This window comes from Phasianus colchicus, chromosome 2, assembly GCF_987193195.1.
Source record: "Phasianus colchicus chromosome 2, bPhaCol1.hap1.1, whole genome shotgun sequence".
In the NCBI taxonomy this organism is placed as follows: domain Eukaryota; kingdom Metazoa; phylum Chordata; class Aves; order Galliformes; family Phasianidae; genus Phasianus; species Phasianus colchicus.
Genome location: NC_143437.1, coordinates 16,925,989 through 16,951,284, shown reverse-complemented (window position 1 = coordinate 16,951,284; position 25,296 = coordinate 16,925,989). Strand labels below are relative to the sequence as shown.

The window sequence follows — 25,296 nt, the reverse complement described above, 5'->3', positions numbered from 1 at the left end:
TAACTCCTTTGCATTTGGTGCATGTATGAACTGACAAATGATTGCAAAAAAGTCCACAGGTATATAGCCTGCTTTGTTTTTTCTTCATTTATATACATGCACGCCTATTTCAAAACTGGCCACTAGCATTATCAGAAGTGCCTGCATTCAGGTAAGAGAAGCAGAGAGAAATAGAGACAACAAAACAGACACAGCTGCTACCAATTTCAATTCCACATGAGCCCTGCTTACGCACTATTCCCAGAAAATTCTGATTTATTTTTTAACTCAGGTTAAGCAGAAACAAATGCAGATTCCAGCAAAATCTTACCTCATAACAATACTGCTGAACTTTATGCAACACTTTATTTAAGTCTTTGTTTAGTTGTTCTAGATCTAGAACAATAGTTGCATATCTCCTCTGAAACTCGATGCTTATTGGCATAGAATAGGATTTCTGTGGAAAAGACGATGCATGTTAAAGTTAATGCAATATAAATGAAACTCATCAAAAGGAATTTTCACTTTAAAATAATACTGGGGTATTTGAAATCCCAGTGCCTAATAGAAATGTTAACATGAAAAAACTTAAAGCCTAGTATCACTGCTTAGAACTCCAAGTGACAATTGGTGCAGTAACTACTATGCTTTTATTCTCTTCAGAAAGCACTATGATAATCTGTGGCATTAAACACTACGGATGACAACTACAGCCTGACCTGCTTATTTCACCCATAGTGGGGCATGACTTCTTTCTACGGTATGAACATAAGATTATTCTATCAGTAGAAGAACAGTACAGGACAACATGTTCAGCAGCTCCAGAAAATAAGACCTTCTTCCTTGACCAGCCCCATCTAGAGCATGCTAGCCTAATATAGGTTAGCCATGGAAACCACAAGGAATTGTGAATTCTGCATCAGAGAGAAATGGATGATGGCATTTTATGTTGGTGAAGATAAAAGATGTATTCCAACAGCACCAGCACTATTTATGATCCAGTAGCAATCCAGACACTGACAAACAGTTCAGCTCGCAGACAAAAGATTGTTGGTGAAGTAGATGGAAACAGATAACATCTCTGTCACAGGGCATCTATGTTTCTCCTGAATGAACAGCATCACCTTTACCTCATCTTTTTTGCAGGTCAAGTGAAAAAAAATGAACCAGCTATCTTTCTTATTTGCATTTATTTATGCAACAATGTTTAGTCATCAGAAAAGTGGATAATGTTCTGTGTAGATGGCAACTAAAAAGAGTACGGTGATGTCAAGATGCTTTATTGTTTGGAAGCAGTCCTTTCCCTGCTTCGTGTATATTTGAATTTATTACTATTGCCAGATAAAAATGGGCTATACTCAATATCACTTCTGATTTTGGTCAGTTCTTTTTACTTATATGCTGAATCATTAAAAAAAAAAAAAAAAAAAAAAGCAAATAACTTTATTTCAACAATTTTATCAATGATTATTAAAGTCTGACAAACTCTACCTGAATGAATGAAATCAAAGGAATCTATTTTACTCATATTTGATACTGGTATTTAAGTGGACTATTGTTGAAGAGTCATGTTCAAAGAAAATGCATTCTAAAGGAGAAGCAACACATACTAAGTGGCCCAAATGATGGGATTACCAAGAGGACAAAAGAGCATTACAGACAGGCTAAGAACATGACCCAATATATATCTTCTATTTTTATCGGACGTAAATAGTGACAAGAGTTGCTGTATGATTGCTGACTGAAAAAGCAAATAGCAGAAGAAATGTTTAACAGCTATCTCCAAGTCTCTCAGAGTTGTTATTTTCCTTGGTATTCTTATTCTACAAAAAAGTTAAATTTATGATGCAGCAGACAACTGACATGCTAATATCTGGATTTTTGTCAAGAGGAAAGCTAGTGAAAACTCAAGTCCTTCCTATGTATTTCTTTACCTCTACAAAGATAAAGACAACTCAGTTGGAACAGATAGCTTTATCGTTTGTATTAAGGAGAGATGGTAATTTTTCTGCATCAGAATTACAGTCTGCAATAGCATGTCTTAATCTTGCCTCTTTTTGCATCTATTTTAATTATGAGTTTTATTAAGCACAACTAAAAGACAAAGCATTTGATGTACAGGAGAAATAATATTACAACTGAACTGATAACAAGGTTTTGAAGAGCAGCCTTGGGGCAATAGCATGGTAAAAACATGCACATTGCCACCGAAGGCATAAAGAAGAAAACCACACCACAATAAAGTCTTCAACATTCAAATATTTTAAAATATTTTTATTTAAAAAAAAAAAATATCAGCATTTTTGGTTTAGAGAAATAAAAAGGATTCTTTTTCCTCTCCACAGACGTCAACATTCTGTCTGTACATGGTAGAGACAACTGTCTGAATGGACACTAGCAGAAGGTTGAGACTGATAGCTTTCCACTTTCAAGTTGATTGATAGCCATGGGTGGTAGAAGAGACATTCTTTTAATTTTGATTCACAGACTGATGACTAGATAAAGTCTAGCAAGAAAACAGTCCTGCTCCTGATAATTATGCTGTAGCTGGTCATGTATTGTAATTTTAAATGCAGGTCAAGGGCACTCAGAGATTTATGTAGAAAAAATCTGAACCAAGTTATCACTTTGTCCAAAAACCTAAATGCATACCTACCATCCACAAAATAAAAGTATGACAAATGCTTTACTGATTCCCCAAATCCTTAAAGTACATAGCATATATCAATTGACACACAAAACAAGGAAATACTATACCAACGCTAACATTAACCTGTTCCCAAAGCACAATGCTTTTAAAGCAGCTGACCTCTCTGACTTACCTTAAAAAACTAATTTAAAAACTCAAACATTACAGAAAGCAATAAAGAGCTTTTTATCTAGACTTTGTTTTAATTGTATCAATTTGCACTAGCTATTAAAGTATATCCTTAAGATCTGAGAACAATCTTACCAGCTTTTCTGCTTCTGTATTCATCTCTCTTAACTGTTTGATGTGTTCCTTCTTGATCATAAGGATTTTTGATAACCTGGTCTAAAACAAAGGAGCTATTTTTAGAATGAGCAGGTCCTTATGTAGTTCTGAAATTGCATACAAATTCAAGATAATAAAGTGGATGTATTTTTTACCATTTTAAAATACATTTCTCAGTTGTTTATAACATCAAAATGTAGAAATAAAAATTAATTGAGACTAAATGATGGATATTTCAGAGGCTTTTAAAAGCATTTTCAAGTACCTTTGATTGGAGAAAGCTGAAATCCATCAGCTGGAATTCCCTCTAGGAAGACTAACATCATTTGTATTGTTAGAGGCAGGAGAATCAAGAACCTAATTTTTCTTCTAGCCTGAAGGAAAGCTGTATCATCATGGTGATAACATGTACTACAATTAACAGCACTTGTCCTTCCATAGCTTTTGCTCAGAATTCTAGTCTGTTCTCAGCTGTGCCTTGTACTGATCACTAGCTCTTTGGGTACATTCTTGCAATAAAACCTGGTATACAGACTGGATCTATTTCCTACAGTCCTGCTCTGGGCATTCCATTTTTCCTGTTTCTTTCAGAATGGGTATATCCTGTTCTTTTGCCTTGGGGACCTAATAGGCAGAAGAGGAAATCACTGGGACTGTTCGCAGCACATACATCATTTCTAAAACTGTTCATACTCTCTCAAGCCCACAGAGAGAAATTTTAACTTCACTTCACTCAACAATGGTTTTGCTATTGTTATAAACAGAGCCAAGATACCAGGTTTTAAAAATTTCAAAGGGTTTAACTGCATCCTAGAAGGGGAACATTAGACTGGGAGAGATAGGAACTCCTGGTTCAACATACACCACGTGATGCAATACTGCATAGGTACTTTTCCAATTCCTTCTGCTTGCTTCTAGCCTTGTACTATCCACCAACACTCACGGTGAGCCAGCACATGCAGTTTTGCAGCTACATGGAAAACCACATAAGGAAAATGAAAATGATAAACAATACATTCAGGAAAGATAGGAAAAATATTTTTAAATCGTTACTTTTGAGATGGATTATTTCCCTGATCTAGTTCACTACCACGCAAATGCACATGATGGCATTACACTTTCTCATGGGAAAAAAGGCAGCTTTTAAAATTAATAGCACCTGAATATAGAGCAAGGAAATGAAAGCTGCAGAATTAAACCCTAAGGGCATCCCAGCAGTGGTACAGCTGATCCAGATGTATCTCTCTACCTGGATAGGAGGCATTGCCTGGATAATGATAATTTTATTGTTATTGACACGTGTACAGCGAAGTCCATCCTTGGCATGCTATGCAAATAAGGAAAAAGGATTCTTTCAGTTTAAGACTCCCACAGAAGCACACTTCATATGCTTTCAGTTCAAAATAGAGAGAAAGTAGTTACATTCAAGTAGTTCCAGGAATATCTGGTATATATTCTTTTTATGAACTATTACAGAAAAGGTAAGGAAAGGAAAGCATTGGGAAACTACAATACTGTATTTTACAGCCCACAGAGACCAATACAGCTGGACATTCAAGTTCTGTGCTGATGAGGTATCTAACAAACATCAGCATTATCTTTAAATTAAATGGAACTGGCTTTTAGTTCCTAAAATTAATCTTATCATACCAGGGGCACGATACTGCGAGTTAGCAGGAAAATTAACATGCAGTTTTTCTGCACTGCTTTCCAAGCAAATCTCTCAAAGCCTATACATAAACATTTAATTATCCTCACGGTGTCCACATGAAGTAAATAGATATAATTAAACCAATGCAAACACCTATACTTAAACCCAGAGGTGTTGGCAAATGGTATCTGGGTGGAGGGAAAGTACTGAATACTCTCTGACAGCGCTGCCAAAAAGTTCTTTGCCAAGCTATGCTGTCATCACCACCCAGCAACTAATATATCTATGCCCCTCTGATGAAGCTGGTGTTTTCCCAGCTTAGTGCAGGCTATTTTATCTTGCAAGTTTTGGGAACAATTACTTGGTGATAAGCTTCTATGATGATGTTAATATATATTCAAGGATGTGATCCAGTCCATGACCTTTGTTGTTACATTATATTCATCCCACTTCCAGAAGTACTCCAGTGGTCAAGGTAATTTAATTTTCCCTACAAGAAACACTGATCTTCCGCTGTTTTAAGATGTTTACCAACTTCCTCCCAGTGCTACATTTTATTAAACAGAACTCAATTTTCATTTGCCAGTATCACCACTGAATGCTTTAGTTCAGGTCAGTCTTCACCTCCTTGAGGAACTCTAGCCTAGCAGCTTTATTTTCATCATAACTCTTTCTGCTTACTGTTAAATAGTTCTCACTAAATTGGAAAAGATGTTTTAGTAGAATACTTCTCCAGACGTGAAAATTAAAAGACATGAAGGCAGAATCCTTACAGCATGCTTAGTACTTTGTATATTTTTTGAGTTAAAAAATAAACAACAAGAATACAAGCATTTCAGTGTATACGATAACTTGATGGGGAATATATTTCAAAAACTCTCACACACACAAAATCAGACAAAAGTCTAGTATTCGTAGCTCTTCCTTCCTCTCTTTAAGATGAGAAGATAATTCTTTTTCCACAGTCATCGGACTGATACACTTCTCCGATTGTATTGCATTAACATTCTCCCTCTACTGGACATGCAGTTACACTGCAAACATTTTTTTGGTCTTGGATTGCTTGCCTCCCAGTCTAAATTTAATCTTTTCCCAAACCAAAACCCAAAGAAACAAACAGAGAAAAGCATATCTTTGTCCACAGTAAGGACCAGAAAGAAGCCTGATGGCAAAGTATAAATATGCAGAAATTAAAATAATATTAATAATAAAAAAAATTAACAGCGCTGATGAAAAGTGGTTGCTACAAGTCCCAGTGTTTACATACAACTCCAAGTTGTACCTAAGGACAATGTCCTCATCATTCAATCATTGTCTGCATATACGTTTCTGGCCACATTTCCTTTTGCTGTGAATTAGTTTTGGAACCCATAAAAGAGAACTAAAAGGCTTGGTTGAAACCTTTTTAAAGGCACGCAATTATTTTTTTCTTTAAATCTTTTGTCCCAGTTCAGCTTTTCTTTATTTTACAGTATCATAAGCTATGCCCTAATAATAATTGTCCTGAAGTTTTCCTTCACAGAAAGATTTTCTGACCATTTAACTGCTGAATCGTCATTAAATCAAAACGAGGGCTTTGACATTTTTACTGCAGCAGAGTACAAAAAAAAAGGACAGAACATGTTTAACAGTAGTCTTTAACATAAAACTACTTCTGGATTAGTGAATGCAGAGTGATCAATATTCATTGATCGTTGTGTATTTTGCAACACCAGGTTTCAGAATCATTCTTTACTTCTAACAAGGATGTCAGTGCTCTAGGCTTAAAAATAATGTAAGCTCCCACAATAAAAGTTGTTTTAAGCCTCTTGATACCTGTATCAGAAACCTCAATCAAGTTAATAAGACAATCACAAACAAATGCCAAAAATCTACAGTTTCACTTCTTTCAAAAACTTGACAATATTCAAGCAAGAAATGTATTAATATAGTACCTCTCAAGTGCCTTCACTTAAAAATCTCAGATTAAAAATTTCAGGTTTCCTTATAATGAGTAATGGTGTACCACTAAACACGGCACAAATTATACAGTTTTCAGATTTGAAATACAGAAACACTTTCACAAATGGAGCAGTTTAGTACAAAAGTCATAAAGCTTCACTGATCATACTCTGTGACTCAAGGAGGATGATAGCTGCAGATCCAGCTTAATAGCATAAGCAAGGACTGTATCTTTTGTTTATTTCATTTCTTAACATAACCAATCTTAGGATGACTATATATAATTCAAGTTTTTTTGGCTAAGCCAGATGCCAGACCACTTTTTCCAAGACTGGCTTCACACAGTATTACTCCAAAAAACTGAATAAATCATTCTGTTAAGTAAAATTAATCATGCTGAAAGGTCAACATGTAGTGTATCAGCGGGAACTACAGACAACTTGATTCTTTGAACCGATTGCATACATCTGAAAATCTGATAAAAGTTTACAAGAACACATCTCAATTCTAAACAATTTTAACACAGAGTATTCCAATTTCTTTTAGCACATTTCAAACTGCTTTTCATAATTAAATAATTCAACCATAGATTACATTACTTCATCATCCTGAAGAGTAAACTGCTTAGATTATATTTGATATTCAATAAATCTCATCTTCTTGACATTACTTGCCTAAAATTTTTTGAACTGCAGTACAAACATCACTTAAGAATTATTTCATGAAGATGAATCATAAAACAATTTGGATTTGTGGGTAAAAATTATATCTTTTCAGACCACTGGTAGAACTAGGAAAGATAAGAGAGACTTCTGGAGACATAAGGCCTTTCTAAGGTCTGAGAAAAGAGCAACATATTTTAAAGTTTTTTAATAAATGAGGAAAAAATTTTAAAATGTACAACTAATTTCTTCTGATATTTTAATCATTTTGATATTACTATCTTTCATATATCACCAGAATTTCATTTAACTGCAGAAGAATAGGCAGAAAAACACAGAAAGGGCAATACACAACAAAATAAGAGCAGCAGTTAACACTTACCACTTGAATGAGGAACTCTACTGGAAAGCCACCTAGCGTTTCACTGTCTGTGCCTGATATTTTATTTTTCCACGACGACTGTCCTAATAAAGGATCACTGTCCTATACAAGAAAGAGTATTTCATTTATTAACTTCTTTTTAGAGGGATTTGCTAAAATTACCTTATTGAGGAACCTGAGAAAACTTATCTCAAAGACTGTATGAAGCTAACAGCTTCAAGATTTATCATAAAATATTTCACTGAATAATATTATAAATTACATGAAATAAACAACTTACTGTAATTGGAGACTGGAGTGAAGGTGTATAATGCAGCCGGGGAGGAGTCATAAAGAACCTAGAAGGCCGTTGTTTCTGCCCGAAGGCAGCAATTGGCATGGTTTCATGAGGTTCATTACTCTGCAAAGACAAGAAAAATAAGGATATTCTTCAGGTGCCAGGCTAATTTAAAAGCTTAACATACCTTCACAAATACATATTTTATTTCTAGAATTTGGATTAGCCATGCCCAACCACGCTCCAAGCCCAAGCAACAAAAAGGAGAAGCATTTTGCTTTTGGGCTAGTGGCAGCTTCAAAACTATATTCCACTTGGAATTTGAAGTTGGAGTTTGAAAAGTGTTATGGCACTGCATTAAAACAACCCAAATCCTGCAAGAGAGAGTAGAGCTCAGACAATTTTATCTTCCTTTAGTAGACCAAATGATACACAAGATACACAAGAACATACTGCCCTCTAAAAATCTTGCAGTCTAGGTCAGACTATTTAACAGAAACAATTCCCTGAAGTTCATAAATCAATACAAAAGCATGAGAGCTAGGAAATAATTCAATTTTTTTTTGGCTGCAGCAACAGTCTCACAATTAGTTTCATTACCACAAATGTTTCAGAATTACTCAATCAACATATACTACTTGCTTCCAACTATCTCAAGCCTTTCCTGACTTTGGCAAATTACAAAGAGTCAGGTTTCCTTGAACAACCCTAGAAATTCTGCCTAGATCCCACAGCAGAATTTTCTTTGAAAACTTACATTACTCATTATACTTCTTCATACTCAGTCCAAAACAGTAACTATTCTGTTATTTCAGCCTAAGTCATTACATTTGTATTAGAGAAGGTGATTCTATATAACAATTAGCAGCAGAAACTCGTTCTCCTGGAAATTCCCATACATCTGTTATGCTGTTTCTGGTTTATGACAGCACCCTGGATGTAATCAATACTTTGAATTTTCTTCTTCTAGATTAAAAGATACAACTGTGGATTAAAAAAAAAAAAAAAAAAAAAAATTTGCATTACAGCTATTTTGAGAATGTATCATTAATACTTACAAGAACTTCATAATCTGGGATTGTTTGTGTTCCAAGACCTGCCCTGTCAAAAGTGACTCTGTACGTAGCGTTAAGGGTGTCTACTGCTTCTATCTGTCCTGTGAATAGCCCATCGTGGACACCTCGTAATCGTGCTAAAAAAAAAAAAGCAACAGCAAATTAAAGAAAAAGATACCAATAACAAAAACCTCCACAAAATCGCAAATACTATAATGCTGTGATGTCACTGAGAAGAACAGACGTAGCAAATTTCTGCATGTAACCTTGACACCATCCAATACATATATAAAAAAACCAACCAAACAAAACTGACTAGATTAGATGAAAAAATTGCAAGCCCAGAAAAAAAACTGTATCCATTAGCAACACTACCCAATTTTTGTCAAATTTATTCTAGCAAGTCAAGTATTTCCCACATCTAATCTTTAGCACTACATTTATGTCTAGACAATATACTATTTAACACCCAATACCTTCTGACAATTAGGTTTTGCAGGCAAAAATCAATTTTGGAATGATTTTGCACACCATTTCCCTATGACCACTTGCACTGATGACAGTGAAGATTTAGAGCACAATTCAAGAATATAGCTCTAGGAGAGTGAGAACATACAGAGTGCTTTGCATGCCTGCTTTTCAGCAAGAATTAAGGACAGTGATGTGAAGAACTCAAAGTAATGAACAGAAGAGGCTAGAGTGGGAGATATTGCGCTCAAGTGAAAAGCATCCTGCTTCACAGACAGGAAGGAAGAATTTAAGACTTTTTACAAAATTAAGCAAAGCTGAATGCATTTCCTTTAAAAAGGAACTTTTTAAACAAGATTCCTTCCTTGGGTATTAGTATTTTTTTTCCATAAGACAGTGTCCTGTTTAGCATACATATTCAACTACACTGCAGTATCAACTGTATGTTTTGAGACAGGTATTTTTATATTTATGGAAAATAAAGCTTAAGTTTTATATTAGCTCATATTTTAAACTTTCAGACAGCACTAAGCTCTTGGCATTGAAGCCTCTCTAGGATTTGTTGGATATGCTTTACTTCAAACAAACTTCAAACAAAACAATACCAACAATAAAAATAAACAACTACAGTTTCAACACCAGAAATAATAAACCACAAGATCATATCTCAAAACCACGTCACTGTTTTACAAATAATCATTAGGTAATCATTATAAGCACTTTCTCAATGAGCATGCAACAAAAGCAATGAATTTTTAATGTTTTAAATTTATTTTATCTATGCACACTATATACACTATGGTTTACCAAAATCTTTGCAAAAATCTTGGGTATTGTTTATTAGGGTTGTTTTTTTTTGTTTTTGTTTTTTTTTTTTAAGAAATTACCTGTAACTTTTGTTCCTATTACAAGGGGTAATGGAATTTCATCTGGAAGATCTTTGAACTGCGAAATATCTGCAACTTTACGCTGCTGCAAAAGTCTTATTTTCTGCCGCTTCTGTTTTAATGCTGATCTTTCTTCCTCAAAGAACGCAGAGGAGCACCTACAATACAATAAGGTAAAACTGTACTTAAATTTGACACTGAAGACATACATATACAAAGACATAGCAAATAAATGAGCACAGTTTACAACTCAGTGAGAGTAATTGAGAGAGAGCTTGGAGGGAAGTGCTCAAGAGAGAAAGAGTTTGGTGAACAGATTTAGATGGTCTGAGTCTCTGGAATTGCTCCTAGAGTAACAGTTTACTTAAAACAAAATTACAACAGAAAAAACAACAACAAACAAACATAAACAAACATCGAACCAACCACAGCACAACCAGAAAGACTCAGGTATGCTGTTTGCATTAATATTTCAAAAGAGTACAACTTTTGAGGACTTTTTCTGCTTACAGTGGTCCATCTGGTTTTACAACAAAACTGAAGCAAGCGTCGCTTCCAGCCTATCCTGTCAGGATTTACTGTGAGGTACCTGCCTGCCATCACCTACTGTACACAGTAGTACTGTTTGAAGGTTAAACTTAGTATGAAAGGGCAGTAGACTCAACATAAAAGGGCATTTCCCTGTCTCTTCTACTTGCATTCATGCCGAGTACCTCTTAGACGCAAATCTCTTATTACATAGATTAATTGTTCTGCCACTGATCACAGTACCAGTATAAATTTGTTTGAACAGGGGTTCTTGTGTAAAATCAGATCATCTCTAACATTCATCTCTCCCTTGGCTTTGGTTTTAGAATGTAATTTAAGAGACTGCAGATTTACTCACAAGGTCCTTATTTGGTTTTATTCATTTTCACTTTTAATCTCCTAAATAGGCGTGATGCATGAGAATAATACTGAAAACATGAAGACATTGCTCCTATCTCTATTCCTTATTAATTAAGGACTCATTCCTGTGTGGACAACAGAAACCCTTTAAAGGAGTACAGGAGTACAGATGCTATCACAGGTCTGCATAATTGCAAAAGCAGTTATTTATGAAATAATTTACTACAACTTTATTAATTGCTTTACTGTAGTCAAATGCAATTTAAACTTTCTCTGTAGAACTTATTAGTTAAATATTGATCAGTGATCAATAAAAAGTGCTATTTTATGAGGTTATTTTAGACAACACTGATAATTTCTCCACTGGTTCCCCATTCTATACCACCAACTATTTTCCTTTTAAAAACTCATAAAGATCTTGCTTAGTTATTTATCTCTCATGTAGTATTGAGCAGCCAGCTCCTCTATTTCCAAGTCTCCTTATTAGTCTTATTATATGCTGAAGTAAACATTCGTATGTTTTCTTCTGTATATCCCTCAAACTGTTTCACAAAGCCACTTTGCTAATCTCCAAAATTCCTCTTTCTTGCAGTATGTATGATCACAAGAACTAAGCTGTCAATGTGCTGAGGCCATTTTCTTTTGTGCTGACTTGTAGTTTTATACTTGCTTGTCCATGTGCATGCATCATGGGCCTTTTGTCTTACACATGGTTTCGAAGTTACATAGGGAATGGAGTGTCTGTGTTGCTCAGCACACTCACCAAGATCTTAGTTCTACACAAGACATATAAAAATGCAGGAAGAAGAACAAATTGAATCAATGAAGTACTTCCCTCAGACCTGCACAGCAATGCACTGCAGGGAAAGTTCCTTTTCTAGGCTTTCAAATCACTATCACCACAGAAGTCATCACTCAGGGAAGTGGCAGAATCATGGTGCCTGGAGGTGTTTAAGGAAAAGGCAGACGAAGTACTTAGGGACATGATATAGTGGGCAATACAGGTGGTAAGTGGACAGTTAGACTAGATGATTTTAAAGTCTTTTCTTACCTTAATGATTCTGTGATTCTATTCTTTGTGTAGTCTAGAAACTATGTAGATTGAGCAATAGTGGGCATGTGTCCATTCACCAGTTTACTACTGAAGAGCAATATGTATTTACCTGGAGTTGTGTATCACCTAATGACCCCCATTAGAAATTCAAAATATCTGGAAAGGTATATGATAAAGATAGATGGTGGCTGGGGATTTATGCAAAGCTTACTTCAATATTCTTAAAGATATTATTTTCTTCATATTTATTTCCGGAGAGGGAAAAGTGTGAAATAATCCTTGCCATAGGCTATGAATATGAACTATCAAAATATAGGCCATGGCTTTCAACTCCATTAAGGAGAACAAAATAACTTATCACAGCAAGACAAAAAAAAGTAGGGAAAAAAAAAGGGCAAGAATAGAATTTAGTATTAGTCCTTGTAAGTATGCACAAGATCTTACTTCAGGAACAGCAGATACTGTCTGATGTTCTTTGACTCATGCTCTTAGAAATACAAACGCAAAGCCTAAAATACTAACCACCAGTTCTGAAGGCCCTACAACAAAAACACCAGGAATTTTTCACTACTAGCTCAGATGCCTTTAGAAAGACTGTCCCAGATACTATCTATTATAGGAAATCTCCAGCACCTTCTCTCCAAAATGTTCTTTCATTTTTGTACCATTACTATGAAGAAAAGTTAAGGCAAAGACTATGGTAGACATCACACTGTAACATCCTTATTTTTCCATCTAAGTGTTCAACCTCTTAAGAAGCCTCTCAGAAGTCTTGGACACCAACATTTAAATAAACATCATACAATGTCAGGACAAGCATATCTACACTTAATTTACATTCATTCCTATTTCACAACCTCAGTGAAATTTCTATAGAGTGGACAAGACAAACAATTTCCTTTTCTTGGAGCACATTCCTTCCCACAGTCTTCTGGAATCTTACAAACTTGTGGGTTCCCAGGAAGAATACTGTTGTGCTATCCAACCACACTGTTGCTGGTATGATGGGACATTTAATACAGCAGCAGACATAAGAAAATATTACAATATATTTAACACAAAATGGAAGAAGAAGGAAAAAAAGACAATAACCTCGTGCACAGCTATCACACAGAGACACTGTTATTTTCTGCCATCGACACTATGAATGTGAAATGTCATGCTTTCTCCTCCCTCCTGGGGAAATATCAGTATTGCCATGGTATTTATCTTACTTGCACATGACTGAGGACAGACATTTCCTCAATCAAAGAAATCAAAGAAATTTCTAGCAGAGAAGTAATGCTAAAAAAACCTATATTCTAGAGTAGATTAAAATTACTTGATAAAGCATTCAAATGATTTAGAATCATTCAAAATCTTTTAAAACTGAGACAAAAGATCTCTGTTGAGATCTTGAAAAATGTTGACAATATTTTCCTTTTTTTTGTTCTAAATTCTTAAAAACAAACAGAAATGCCTATTTTAGGTTGACAAAAGGCAGGATCACATAATCTCTTGGTTAACAAATAAAATCAGACTATATCCAATCACATGGTTGTAACTTCAGAATTTATGTGAAAGAACTTCTTGCCCATTCAGAACTGTGGGTTCTCTTTCTCTTCAAAACAACCCTCTCTATGTGATAGCTTAAAAAATAAAAGAAAAAAGATATAACAATTAAATGGTCCAATGCATCGTAAAATGAAGCAAGTTGATCTTATATAGTGATACACACCTTTGGCAGAAGTCAAATGAATGAAAGATGACAACCTTCAACTACACTGATTTCATTTACACATTTTTCTCCTGATCTTATAGAATTTACGGAATCACAAAATGGTTGAGTTTGGAAGAGACCTCTGAAGACATTTGGTCCAACTGCCCTGCTCAAGCAGGGACACTGAGAGCAGGTTGCCCATGACTATGTCCAGATGGCCTTTGAGCATCTCCAAGGCAGGAACTTCTCCTGGCAACCTGCTCCAATCCTCAGTCACTCTCACAGTGGAAAAAAAAAAAAAAATTCCTTATGTTCAGAAGGCACCCTCCTGTGCTTGAGTTTGTGCCCACTGCATTTTACCCTTCCTGTAGACACCACTGAGAAAAGCCTGTCTTTCTCTTTTTTATATTCTCCCTTCATGTATTCGTATACATAGATGAGATCACCCCCTGAACCTTTTCTTTTCCAAGCTGTAATGGTTCTGACAGTGGGTTTAAAAGTTAAGAATTCTTAAATAGAGGAAAAACTATGCTCCTCATTCAATACTGGATTCTTGTCTACAATGTCTGATATTGCATGACTGAGTTTTCCCCTCTTTGTTTCAGCAGCCAAGCCAAAAGAAGCTGAAAATCTAGAAAATAGTTCGAAGAAATAATACAATAAATGAGATGAAAATGTGCACTTGTTTTCCCTACAAAGAGCTACTTATTTCTAGAAAATACATAGTGGAAAACTCCCCTGTTTTCCATTCCAGGAAGTACTGCAACACAGAAGTAATAATTTCAACATACCCTAGCTTATCACATATCTAGAGTGGGTAGAGAACATTTCAAGTACAAGCTTATGAGAATGGAGGGGTGAGAAGTGATGTATATGCTCAGAGAACACTACTTAAAAAAAAGTATTGTTCTACACACATTTGTTATTTACTACCCATATGCAAAATGATTCCAAATAAAAACAATTCAGGTAACATGAAAACTATGTGCAGATATTAAATGAAAAGAAAAAAAAAAAATTACCTCCGTGGTTTTCCCATTAATCGTCTGATTTTTCCCCATTCAACTCTTGTCAATTTTCTGGTTTTCAAATTTGGAAAAGATTCCTTCAGGCATACACAGAAATCATTATCTCCTTCAAATAGTGGTCTGTTAAAACATAATTGGTTCTCTATTAACTACACTCAGTAAACTTCTGTCAGAAGATTCTTAAAAAAAAATCATCATAAGAAATATATTGAAAATGAGAAGTACAAATACATATAAGTAAAAAACTCCTTGTTTTATTTAAAGGATAAATTTAATCTGAAATCAAATCAGTTGAAAACAAAAGACAGAAAGTTTCCAGAACTATTGTTCTGCTTGAGCCTTACTATGAATGATGTTTAAAAGCGTTCATCCATCTTGCTACTATGGGGAAACATAGACAGTCATTCTGCTTTGTAATGTATGTAAGAGCATCACAAGAAACTTCAGCAAAGCCAAAGAGTCACAGAGATACTGCAGCCCACTGAAGGAAACCATTAAGATACAGCAAGGTATTAAGAATAAAGGAGGGGACAATAGTCATTTGCAAGGTGATACTGAAGAAAAGAAAAATAGTTCCTTTTTCATAAATTCATACAATAATAAATCAGATTCTCAGAGGTTCCCGAAATACAAGAAATTGAGCCAATTTGTCACTGTAGCTCTTCAGGACAGGTATACATCATACCATGACTCCACAATAAAGCAGAGGATTACTACAATAGAAGTGAAAGTTCAGAGAACCTACCAACTTACAAACTTCTCTTAGATGGTATGATCTGTCATAACACAAAGATACACCTTATGTTTTACGACTGCTTTTTACTTTGTCGTACTACATTATTCTTGGGCTGAGAAAACATGGGAGCTGCAATGGACATGCCTATCTAATAGCAGGTTAATCATTACAGACCACGTGCAACTGGAATAGATCTCACCTAGTGAGAACAAAAGAAGTGCATCCTAGATAAAGCCACTTTCCTCCATTCCAGGCAGGGCACTGGGATTTAAGAGGGGAAAGAAAAACTGCTAAGGATCATAAATTATGCTCAAAAAACAGAACAGGGAGTGCAGAAAAAGTTTGATTTTAATCAGATTTACTTTCAGTAACATAAAGCATCCATGTAAAGGAAAGCTTTTTAAAAGAAAGAGAAAGAAAGAAAAGAATCCATATTTGATTTTTACTGTCACTTAATTCAAAGCAGGCATACTGTAAGCCCACAGCATTTACAAGTCTGGAAGCTCTGGGAAATGGTGTAAGCAAACTGGGGCCCTCTAATCCTTGTAGTAGTAAGATGCTCTTTAAAAGTTTCCAAGCATAACAAAGTCAATGGGATTTTACAGAAAAATGGTCCTACAGCACTGTACAGCACTGTAGATAGAATCCAACTGAAACAGTTTAAATCACCTAATAATCTCACAGATGATTTGCCAAGATTAAAGTATTTTACAAACTTCTAGCAAGTAAATGGCACTTAAATTGATGATATCAATTTAGGATAAGATTTGGTTAAAATATTTTAAGATGTGTAGAGAGAGCCATATTTCATCAGTTGACAGCACTATGCTTTAAACTTTACTATGGTTCACCTTGTCTAGATCTTATCACTCACAACAACATAAAGTTTTTCTTCCACAGAAATGTGGTTTTTTAATAAATTAAACTATGATAATATCTTCACAGGATTGTAACTTAGCATTACGAGCATACACTGATAATTATGAAAGAGATTTTTGGATTTATCTGTAAAACAAATTCTTCTTTACTGATAGACCTAAAGCTTCACAGATATTTGTGAATAAAAAGTTCTTGGACTGTTGTATAATAAAAAAAGAAAAAAAAAAAAAGATTCTATATGTCATATACTAAAATTACTACTAAGAATAAGTAGGGTTTCCACTCCCTCCTTCCTGGGAAAAGAAAAAAAAGGAAAAAGAAAAAGGAAAAACTACTTCTTTCAAAAGAACCAACTCCCACAGAAGATGAATTTAGAACAAACTGAAATGAACACGTAATTTTTCTGGTTGTCGTGAACAGATTAGAAAACGTTTTTCTGTTGCTATGATTGCATGCTAAAGTTAACAAAAAGAGCTGCAGCAATTCTTATTAAATTTGGAAACAAAAACAGTAATTATGAATAAATTCTGGAAAAGAACGCTTGTTAACTCTGAAGTCATCCTTTAATTTATTAAACGCTAGTGATTCACATAATAGTTAATTCGTAACAATTTTTGCATTTTATTCCTTGATTAGGACTAAGTTAAAATGGTTCTTTTAAACAATTTATACCACCTTACTAGGTGGTGTTAAGCAATAAAGTACCAAAGGCTGAAGCACAGACTTTGGAAACAACCTGTGAGATTAGGAGATCTAAGAAGATGCTGACATCTAGGGAAGAGCTGAACAGTCACAACCCAGTAGTCTGTTCGCAATCACAATAAAAATAACAGGGACAATAGGGAAGAAATATATGTAATAAAAGTTTACAACTTATAGGGAATGGGTATCTTCTGAAGAGGCAGTCTCCTTTCCATCTTCATTGTACACCACTGACCCAAGGGTTCAAAAAACATAAGCGTTCTGCTAAGCTCATGCTTAAGAAGCTAAAAAGAAATGAATAAAATCTTGCAACTGTTAGAGGCAGAGACCATAAAAAATAATTTATTTCCATAAGGAAACATTCCAAGAACTAAAAGAGCTACCCAAGTAGGTTGCTCATTATAAAAAAAAAAAAAAAATCATTTTCAAGAATAAATTTTGGAGTATCTAAACAGTATATGAAAATTTACAGTTCAATTTCAAAAAATAACTTGTTTCTATACTAATAGAATACTTATATGCTTATACAAAGGACACATACTTATCTATATTAGAATAGAACCATTCATATATGCACCACTTGTGAGCTTTGGGAAGTTTCAGCAGGTTACGAAGCCGTAAACCAATCTTCTGTGAAGCTTTCTTGTCTGGTGTTGACATCGTTGTATTAAACTTCTATATAGTAAAATAAAGGAAACGGTTAAACAGTCTATTGTTCTTCAATACTCAAATAATTAAACTACATTTTCTTGATACAAGTTCATGCATTAATGATTGCTACATTTTAATTCCACATATTGTTACATGAAAATTTTTTGTTGTTGCTGTAAATCTGTAATAAACCTTACTGCACTTTATCAGCAACACAATCAAACAAAACAGATGGCAAACTTTAGCAGGATCAGTACAACAAATTATCTCTGCTCAAAGCTCTTCTAAGGAAAGTTTTTTGCAACACTGAAACTACATTGCTAATAACAGTATTAGTACTGAAGTACACACAGGCCTCAAACGTTTGAGGCACTACAGAATAGTCTCAAGTTGGCATATGTGATGTGGTAGCTCAAATACCAGCAACATCAGTCACCTCATCTGCCCTACTGCTTCTACTCTTGATAACTCTTAAACTTAAGAAGAAACTAGCACAATAATGTCAAAGCAGAGCATCTACTTTTTGAAAAACTGGAAGAGTACCTAGCATGGACATAAGCAATCAAGTTTAAACTAAGTTTGACAGCTATTTTATAAATTGCAGAAAGGCACTATCTTAGATCACATGCATAATCTAAGAACTGTGTAAGGAAGACTAGAAAAATAGCTCTGTAATTTCCTTACAGGGATGGCTATCTTGACTAACAGAAAGAAAAGCTTACTGAAAACATAACAGCTTTTCAAAAACATTAGTGTAACTGGGTCCCTATGCCATAATTAGTTGTTATCCTTTCCCAAATGCTCACAAATGACCTTTAGCAGCAGCAATAACAGAATAAAGCACAAGGTAGGCACCTTGCAGGAAAAAAACTGGGAGGAAACAACCTGTTATGCTTAACCACCACCTTGTATATACAGCCCCCCTTTCTTCCACTGGAACTCCAGGAAACAAAGGCTAGCACAATGTTAAGATCCATCTGTTAAAGCAGCTGTAGGCTCTCATAAAGGTTTTTCTACCAATTGTAGGACCTCCTAAGCCAACATTTAAGTACAAATGAATTAGGCATAGGACATTATCCAGGGCTTTCGACTGTTAAGAAATCATAGTAACAAAAGAGAGAAACGTCTTTGACAAAACAAATCCAGCAAAACAGCAGTTACTAAGTCTTCCTCATTCTACACAGCACAGTACAGTTCATAAGGTGCATATTCAAGTACTACTTGTTCAGTGTGGCAAATTAGGCTCAGAAGGTGATGGTACACAGAGAAGTGATGTGGATGACAGAAGTGTCAGAGAGCCAATTCTTTGAAACTAAGAGATGCTGCCCAGTTTAACACAGCAAATAAAGGGCAGGAAAAATAACTGCTACTCTTTTGTGCTATACCAAGAAACAGACAGTGAAGCAGTGGAGCAGATAAACAAGCTATCTGAACTGGAGGATGGACAGGTGTTTTTTTTTCAGGTACAAAGGTAGAGATGGCTATGAATATATGGAAGAGGCTGTAACTCTACAGCAAGTTCCTAACTAATGAAATATATTAATTTATATAGAAGTCTTCTAAATGATGTAGTCTGGGGAAGAACCCTAGCTGATTTTTAACTGAAGTGGAATAAACTTGTGCAGGAGGAAGATATGCTGTAACTCTGAACTGCTTTCTAGCTCTGTATTCTTATGTCCAGCATAAAAAAGAACAAGCACTCTCATAAACAATCATAGGAACCCACTTATGATGAAGAAAATACAAATCTGGTTTGAATTGAGGCTTACTCCTAGCAACATCTTTCCTCACAGGCATATTCATAAACAGATAGTGTGACTTGAAAAGCAAATATATTCTATTCTTCTAAACAGATGGGCTTGTTCCCATTTTTGGTAAAAATATCTGCATACATGTAGGTACCTGTGGAACCATCACAGCCTTCTGATTTCTTTTGGGTGACCTTGTGTTTATTTGTCTGTCATCTTCTTCACAGAAGAGTCGACTCCGTTTTGAATTTCTGAAGGGCTGCACATATCAAAATTGAGAATGAATTACAAGAAAAAAATAAAAACAGATTTCTCTGTTCATGCATGGTATTCACAGTGAGAGAAATGGAATGCCTTTTCTCTTGCCACCTACTAGTTTTAAGGCACAAGGAATTTAAGGTTCAAGGCTTTCCAGTGCTATTATCCATTACTATACTGCTGGCACAGTCCCAGGCAAGAATTTAGAACCTAACTCCTACTTGTATCTAGATGAGTTAGATGTCTGAACACTTGTACATCTAAGCTTAATACATTACTTATGTTGGTTATAAACACCTCTCTTAAACAGTTTGTTCTAAATTTTTGGTAAAACAAATTGTCTAGACTGTGTTTTGGTATGCTCTCATCAAAAATATTAGCTGTATATATTTTTTTTTTGCAAGGATCATATGAGTCTATTATTTTACTATTATCATTTTTAATTTACTGGAAGTACCTACACTGGAGAATTCTAGGTTCACATCTGATGAACGTAAAGCTTGTATAAGTTATCAAGCTATCAGATAAGAGAAGAAAATTAGAATTTATGCTGACAAAAATTTACTCGTGCTAAGAGGTTATAACCCAAAAAGAATGAGAAGGCTGACTAAAAAATGAGAAATTATATTGTAAATGTGTGTTATGAACCTTGTCCCTCCTTTCTAACAGGGGACAAGCTTTCTGTTTAGTTATTCCTCAACATTTTACTCTACAACAAAAATTTTGAGTTTTCAATGAGGTCCAAACAGTAATCTCTGACTGGCTGTCAGTACTGAAAGCAAGAAGCTTTCCCTTCCATGAAAACTGCAGCAGGAGCAAGTCATAATTGAAATGTCTCTCCTTTGCAGAATTTCAGGGCTGCACCATTGTAATTCAAGCTATTAACAAAGGTGACAAGTAAAGGTCAAACAAATGCAGATATCATTTCTGCCAGTAGAAGTGGTGGAATGTTGCAAATTGGTATTGGAATGAAATCTGTAGCTCCCACGATGTGAAGAATACTAACAGCAAAAATAAGTCCCCAGTAGCAATCATAAAATAAATCAAAAGAGAGAAATAAAACTTCACTAATAAGCATTTATATATGAGAAATTTATTTTAATCAGTTACAAGCTTAAATATCTACCTGAAAAGACAAGTTCCTAATTGAATAAATTAGTAGTAGCAAAAAATTGGCTTGTCCTGTGCCATGAGAACAGCTGGTGCTTTCCCAGGGAAGTATGTTTTCCCCCTTACAGTTGGGTAACAGTTCTGTATATGTGCTGGACACCTAAGCACATGGAAGAAGAAAACTCCCATTTCTTGTACACTTTACTAACCAGGAGAGAGACACACATTGAACAGAGAAGCTATATATTAGCATGGTAACTGAATAGTGCCCACATCATATTATCAGTGATCAGTTTACCATGTTAATTGTTCTGGATGTTGTTTCTCTATCTTCATGTACATCTGTTGATTTTATTTCTTCAAATCTGACAACTTACTAAATCTTAAAAACAATATTAGATTTAAATTATAATGTCTTTATATTCTTTTATACCATTTCTGTTGAACTTGACAAGCTATCAGCCTAAAAAAGAAAGGTCAGAACTACTCTAACATTTGAGCATGGAAAGAAATCACAATCCTGTTTCAATAAAAACGCTTATTATGTTACTATATTTTCTATTATATTTCAGTATTAATGTTTGAGATGCTGATTCCAGAACACCTGTTTTTCACTCCCAAATGTCTGTATAGCAGTACTTGATGATGCTATACCAGATTAAAATCATGTGCCGATATAGGAACAAAAATATTCCACCTGGAAAAAACTTAAAAGTTCCTTCAAATTTCCGCTAAGTCTATGTCACTGCAATAGAACTGCTTTTCAATCCTCGATAAAAGCTATCAAATTCTATTCCAAGGAACCACCCAAAACAACAAAGTTTTATAGTCTGGATTATTAACGTCAAACACCAGAATAAAATAACAGCTGTCAAAAAGAAACAACATCCATCTTAGCTAAATAGGTCAGGCATTTTGGGAAAGACTTTTCAATCAATAGCACAACCTAAAGCTTCTAGTGTACGGGGATCTCAAAACAGTATAGAAGACAACATAACATCTATGCAGCATGGGCCATATTAATCTATCCTCTAACATATTAATCTATCCTCTGACCCATGTCCCAGCTTTATATAAAATACTGAGTTAAATTCAAAGTTTGGCTCCTTGTTTTGGATATCTAGAGTACCTAGAGAAGACAAAGCTTTGATATTATAGTTTTGTGATGTTAATGTTACAGCTAGTGACTTCTGTTGTTTAGAGCGTATCATCTTTTAAATTGCCAGTAAAACTTGTTTCTGTGAGAAGATAACCATTCCAGGGACACAGCTGGAAACTGTCATGAACTCTGTCAGGAAGTCAGGGCCATAGCAAAGTTGCAGTCACTGCCTGGAGCTGCATTTCGTAGACTTTTGTAGTTCCCCAGCATAAGCACTCAGCAATGTGTGTATATACATCTCCATGAATCATCCCAAAACAAATACTTTCTCTGAGTAAGATTCTCTCCACAGGGAGAAAAAAAAAATCACTGAACAAACTAGGTGACAGATGTTAGTCACACTGCTTCAATGCACTGCTAGATACTGCTCAGGTATTTTGGTTGCATGCAGAGCTGCAAATGCAACAGTTTCCAAACATAATTCTCCACTTCAAATAAACAAGCACTTCACAATAAATAAATTATGATTTGAATTTAAAAGAAAAAAAAAAGGTGAGAGCTGGAAAGTTGATTTTAATTACTCTGGAAGAAGGTGGCATCAAAAAAGTGTAGGAGAAAGAGATCTGTGTAGCGACAGAGAATATTTCACACACTTTTCAGTCTGTAGTAAGAAGACACTAACACACATGTAGACAAACTAGGTATTGGAGCTGCTGGCAAAAACCAAACCAGACATCAAAGAGCTAGGTAAGGTTGAGAACACCTAGACTAATCAAGAAAAGATTGAACTTGATACAATGGGGAAAGAAGTGACAATGGAATATTTCAAGTAGAGAGGGGGGAAATGGTCAGCCTAAACAAATACCACATGATCTTGGAAGACTCAGGCTCTTTGACTTTTACTTCCCTACACCAAGGACATTATTCAACTCAAGATCCTCTTATGAGTCCTCTCAGAATGCTGCAGAACATTTCACTGACATCCCTCCATCTTTATTAAAATATCCCCCTCGGAAGGCACAAGGATGGAAGTGACATTTTCCCTTCCTTTTCCTTATGTGTCAGTTCCGAGCCTAAATTAGAAATAAGATATTTCATGGGATAAAATAAATGGCCAATGACAGAAAATGATTACCAGCTATCTTGAACAAGGCCAGCAATTTGATTTGTTTGCTTATTCATTTATAAAAAATGCTGTCAATTCATATTGGAACCTCTTGACTGCTTGTGAAGCAGACAGTTTAACATTCTGAGATTACAAAACTATGAATTCCCAGCCAAACTTTTTGATGCATTTGATCAACTTCATCGTATTTTGCCAATCTAAAAGTTGTTTTTTTTACCGCTTCTTACCATTTCCACAGTAGAGCCAACATTCTTGCTTTTCCAAATGGGAGTTTTCTGCAGTGAATTATATTTTTCATTCCACGTATTGGACAAACTTCCCTCTGTTGTGAGGAATTCATGTCATTAATACATATAGATTATATAAATGTATATATGCATATACACTCACAAGTATGAACTACTATCTGAAACACAGTGTAACATCATCCACTACTATTATATATTTATTTTACTAGCAATGCCTTCTTTAGATTCAAATACAAGTGGATTTTAGACTTCAGCATCTTCACTGAATTATTCTGAACATCAATTAAAATAGGAGAAACGTGAAAAGAACTTCATTATTTCTGAAACAAAGTTTAGATTTCATAAAACCTCCTTTGGTGAAATCAGTTACTTCCATTACTTCTGCTGTCAGGGTGACAGGCTAAAACTGAATCTTGGGGAAAATAAAGTGATTAAGCAGGTGCAAATCAACAAGTAAAACAAATTTAAGTGAAACAAACTATATTAATTAAAAGAGATTCAGCAAACCATGTCAACTTCCTTGTGTAATACAAGCCTTGTAATATGTAACGAAACTTCTCTGTTGTTAGGCAGATTTTAAGTATTCAAAAGTTGTATGTAACACTCATGAAGACAATTTCAAAGAAAAGAAATAGATTTTTGAGTTAGCCTACAACTTACTGACAGAAAACACAAAGAGATTATGAATTTCCTTCCTAATGTAAAATTTGTCACATGTACAGATCTCACCAAGAATCCTTCTCCTATCTCATCCTCCAGAGAGGAAAAATTACCTCAATTTTCTCATCAAACCTGCCACCTAAGCAATGCTTAAGAAGTAACACTTTTCAGGAATGCCATCCAGAAGAACAGTGTCTGAACACACCACAACATGTGCAGTTACAACCATCAAGCATTATCAGTCTACAGAGCTAACTAATAAGAACAACAAAACTAATGATATTTTAAGAAAACACAATAAAACATCAAACCCAAATATTTTTAGTGTTATATTCTTCATGTTTGAGAGCCAGAAACTAAGCATACATAAAAGTCAGAGTGGGTGTTTCATTTGCCCATGTAAATGACACATTCTTACCTTTCAGGCTCACGAGTGCTTTTGCTGAAGAACCTGAAATATATTAGAAAATCCACATAAACAATTTTGGAGTATACAACTTATTCATTCTTAATTCTTAGGAAGAAATGAGAATATTAGAACTTTCACAGTTGAATGAGTGAACTCAAGACACCTCCCATTGCACAAAGGAAAGTATTAGATGATTATGACCTAATAAAAATCTTTTTGTTCTTCCTTTAGCTTCACACTTACAGAACTGTTTCAGATGCTGAGCACTTTCATTCACCATAGCAGCTTCTCAACAGGCTTAATGTCCAAATAACACACAGGTGCAACTACATTACATGATTTACTGGGATACAGTAAGTAACTCTCTTTTAATCATCCGACTAATTCAGAATTCTTCAGTGCCAAGTGTCCACACAAGAAGTAGCTTGTGTGTGCCAAGCTTGGATCAAAAGCAGGGAGTCAGACAGCCAGTTGCCCCCAGTAGTACCTCCTTGCAGCAGATTCAGGCATTAGAAATGTAGACACAATCCTTGCTTTGTTTTCAGTTTTCAAACTGTGTAGTGCATCCATCAGAACTTCACTGCTCCCCTTGAATGGCATCTCAACTCTGCAGTGGTTCTGGGTGAGAAAAGTAAAAGCTAGGCCTCACCACTGTCCTCATTCTCTGCAGTCAGCAAATGGCTCTCTAAGAAGAAAATGTTGTAAGCACTTACATTAGGAGAAGA

General features: G+C 35.0%; 1 protein-coding gene across 6 annotated transcripts in view; it reads right to left on the bottom strand.

The window, feature by feature from the left end:
• The window catches only part of LIN9 (lin-9 DREAM MuvB core complex component), a 51,164-nt gene that overhangs the window by 16,408 nt on the left and 9,460 nt on the right, over positions 1–25,296 (bottom strand). For 2 of the 6 annotated variants that reach the window (XM_090134968.1, XM_031596696.2), the window contains exons 2-13: positions 25,059–25,256; positions 24,581–24,613; positions 23,482–23,576; positions 19,816–19,920; positions 17,804–17,937; positions 14,940–15,065; positions 10,277–10,434; positions 8,925–9,058; positions 7,870–7,989; positions 7,590–7,691; positions 2,933–3,013; positions 311–436 (exon numbers count right to left, since the gene is read on the bottom strand). In XM_090134968.1, the coding sequence (XP_089991094.1) occupies positions 311–436; positions 2,933–3,013; positions 7,590–7,691; positions 7,870–7,989; positions 8,925–9,058; positions 10,277–10,434; positions 14,940–15,065; positions 17,804–17,937; positions 19,816–19,920; positions 23,482–23,484 (1,089 nt within the window). In that variant the 5' untranslated portion in view covers positions 23,485–23,576; positions 24,581–24,613; positions 25,059–25,256. The remainder of the gene's footprint in view (positions 1–310; positions 437–2,932; positions 3,014–7,589; positions 7,692–7,869; positions 7,990–8,924; positions 9,059–10,276; positions 10,435–14,939; positions 15,066–17,803; positions 17,938–19,815; positions 19,921–23,481; positions 23,577–24,580; positions 24,614–25,058; positions 25,257–25,296) is intronic. The other 4 variants (XM_090134967.1, XM_031596681.2, XM_090134969.1 and 1 more) reach the window with 3 other exon arrangements.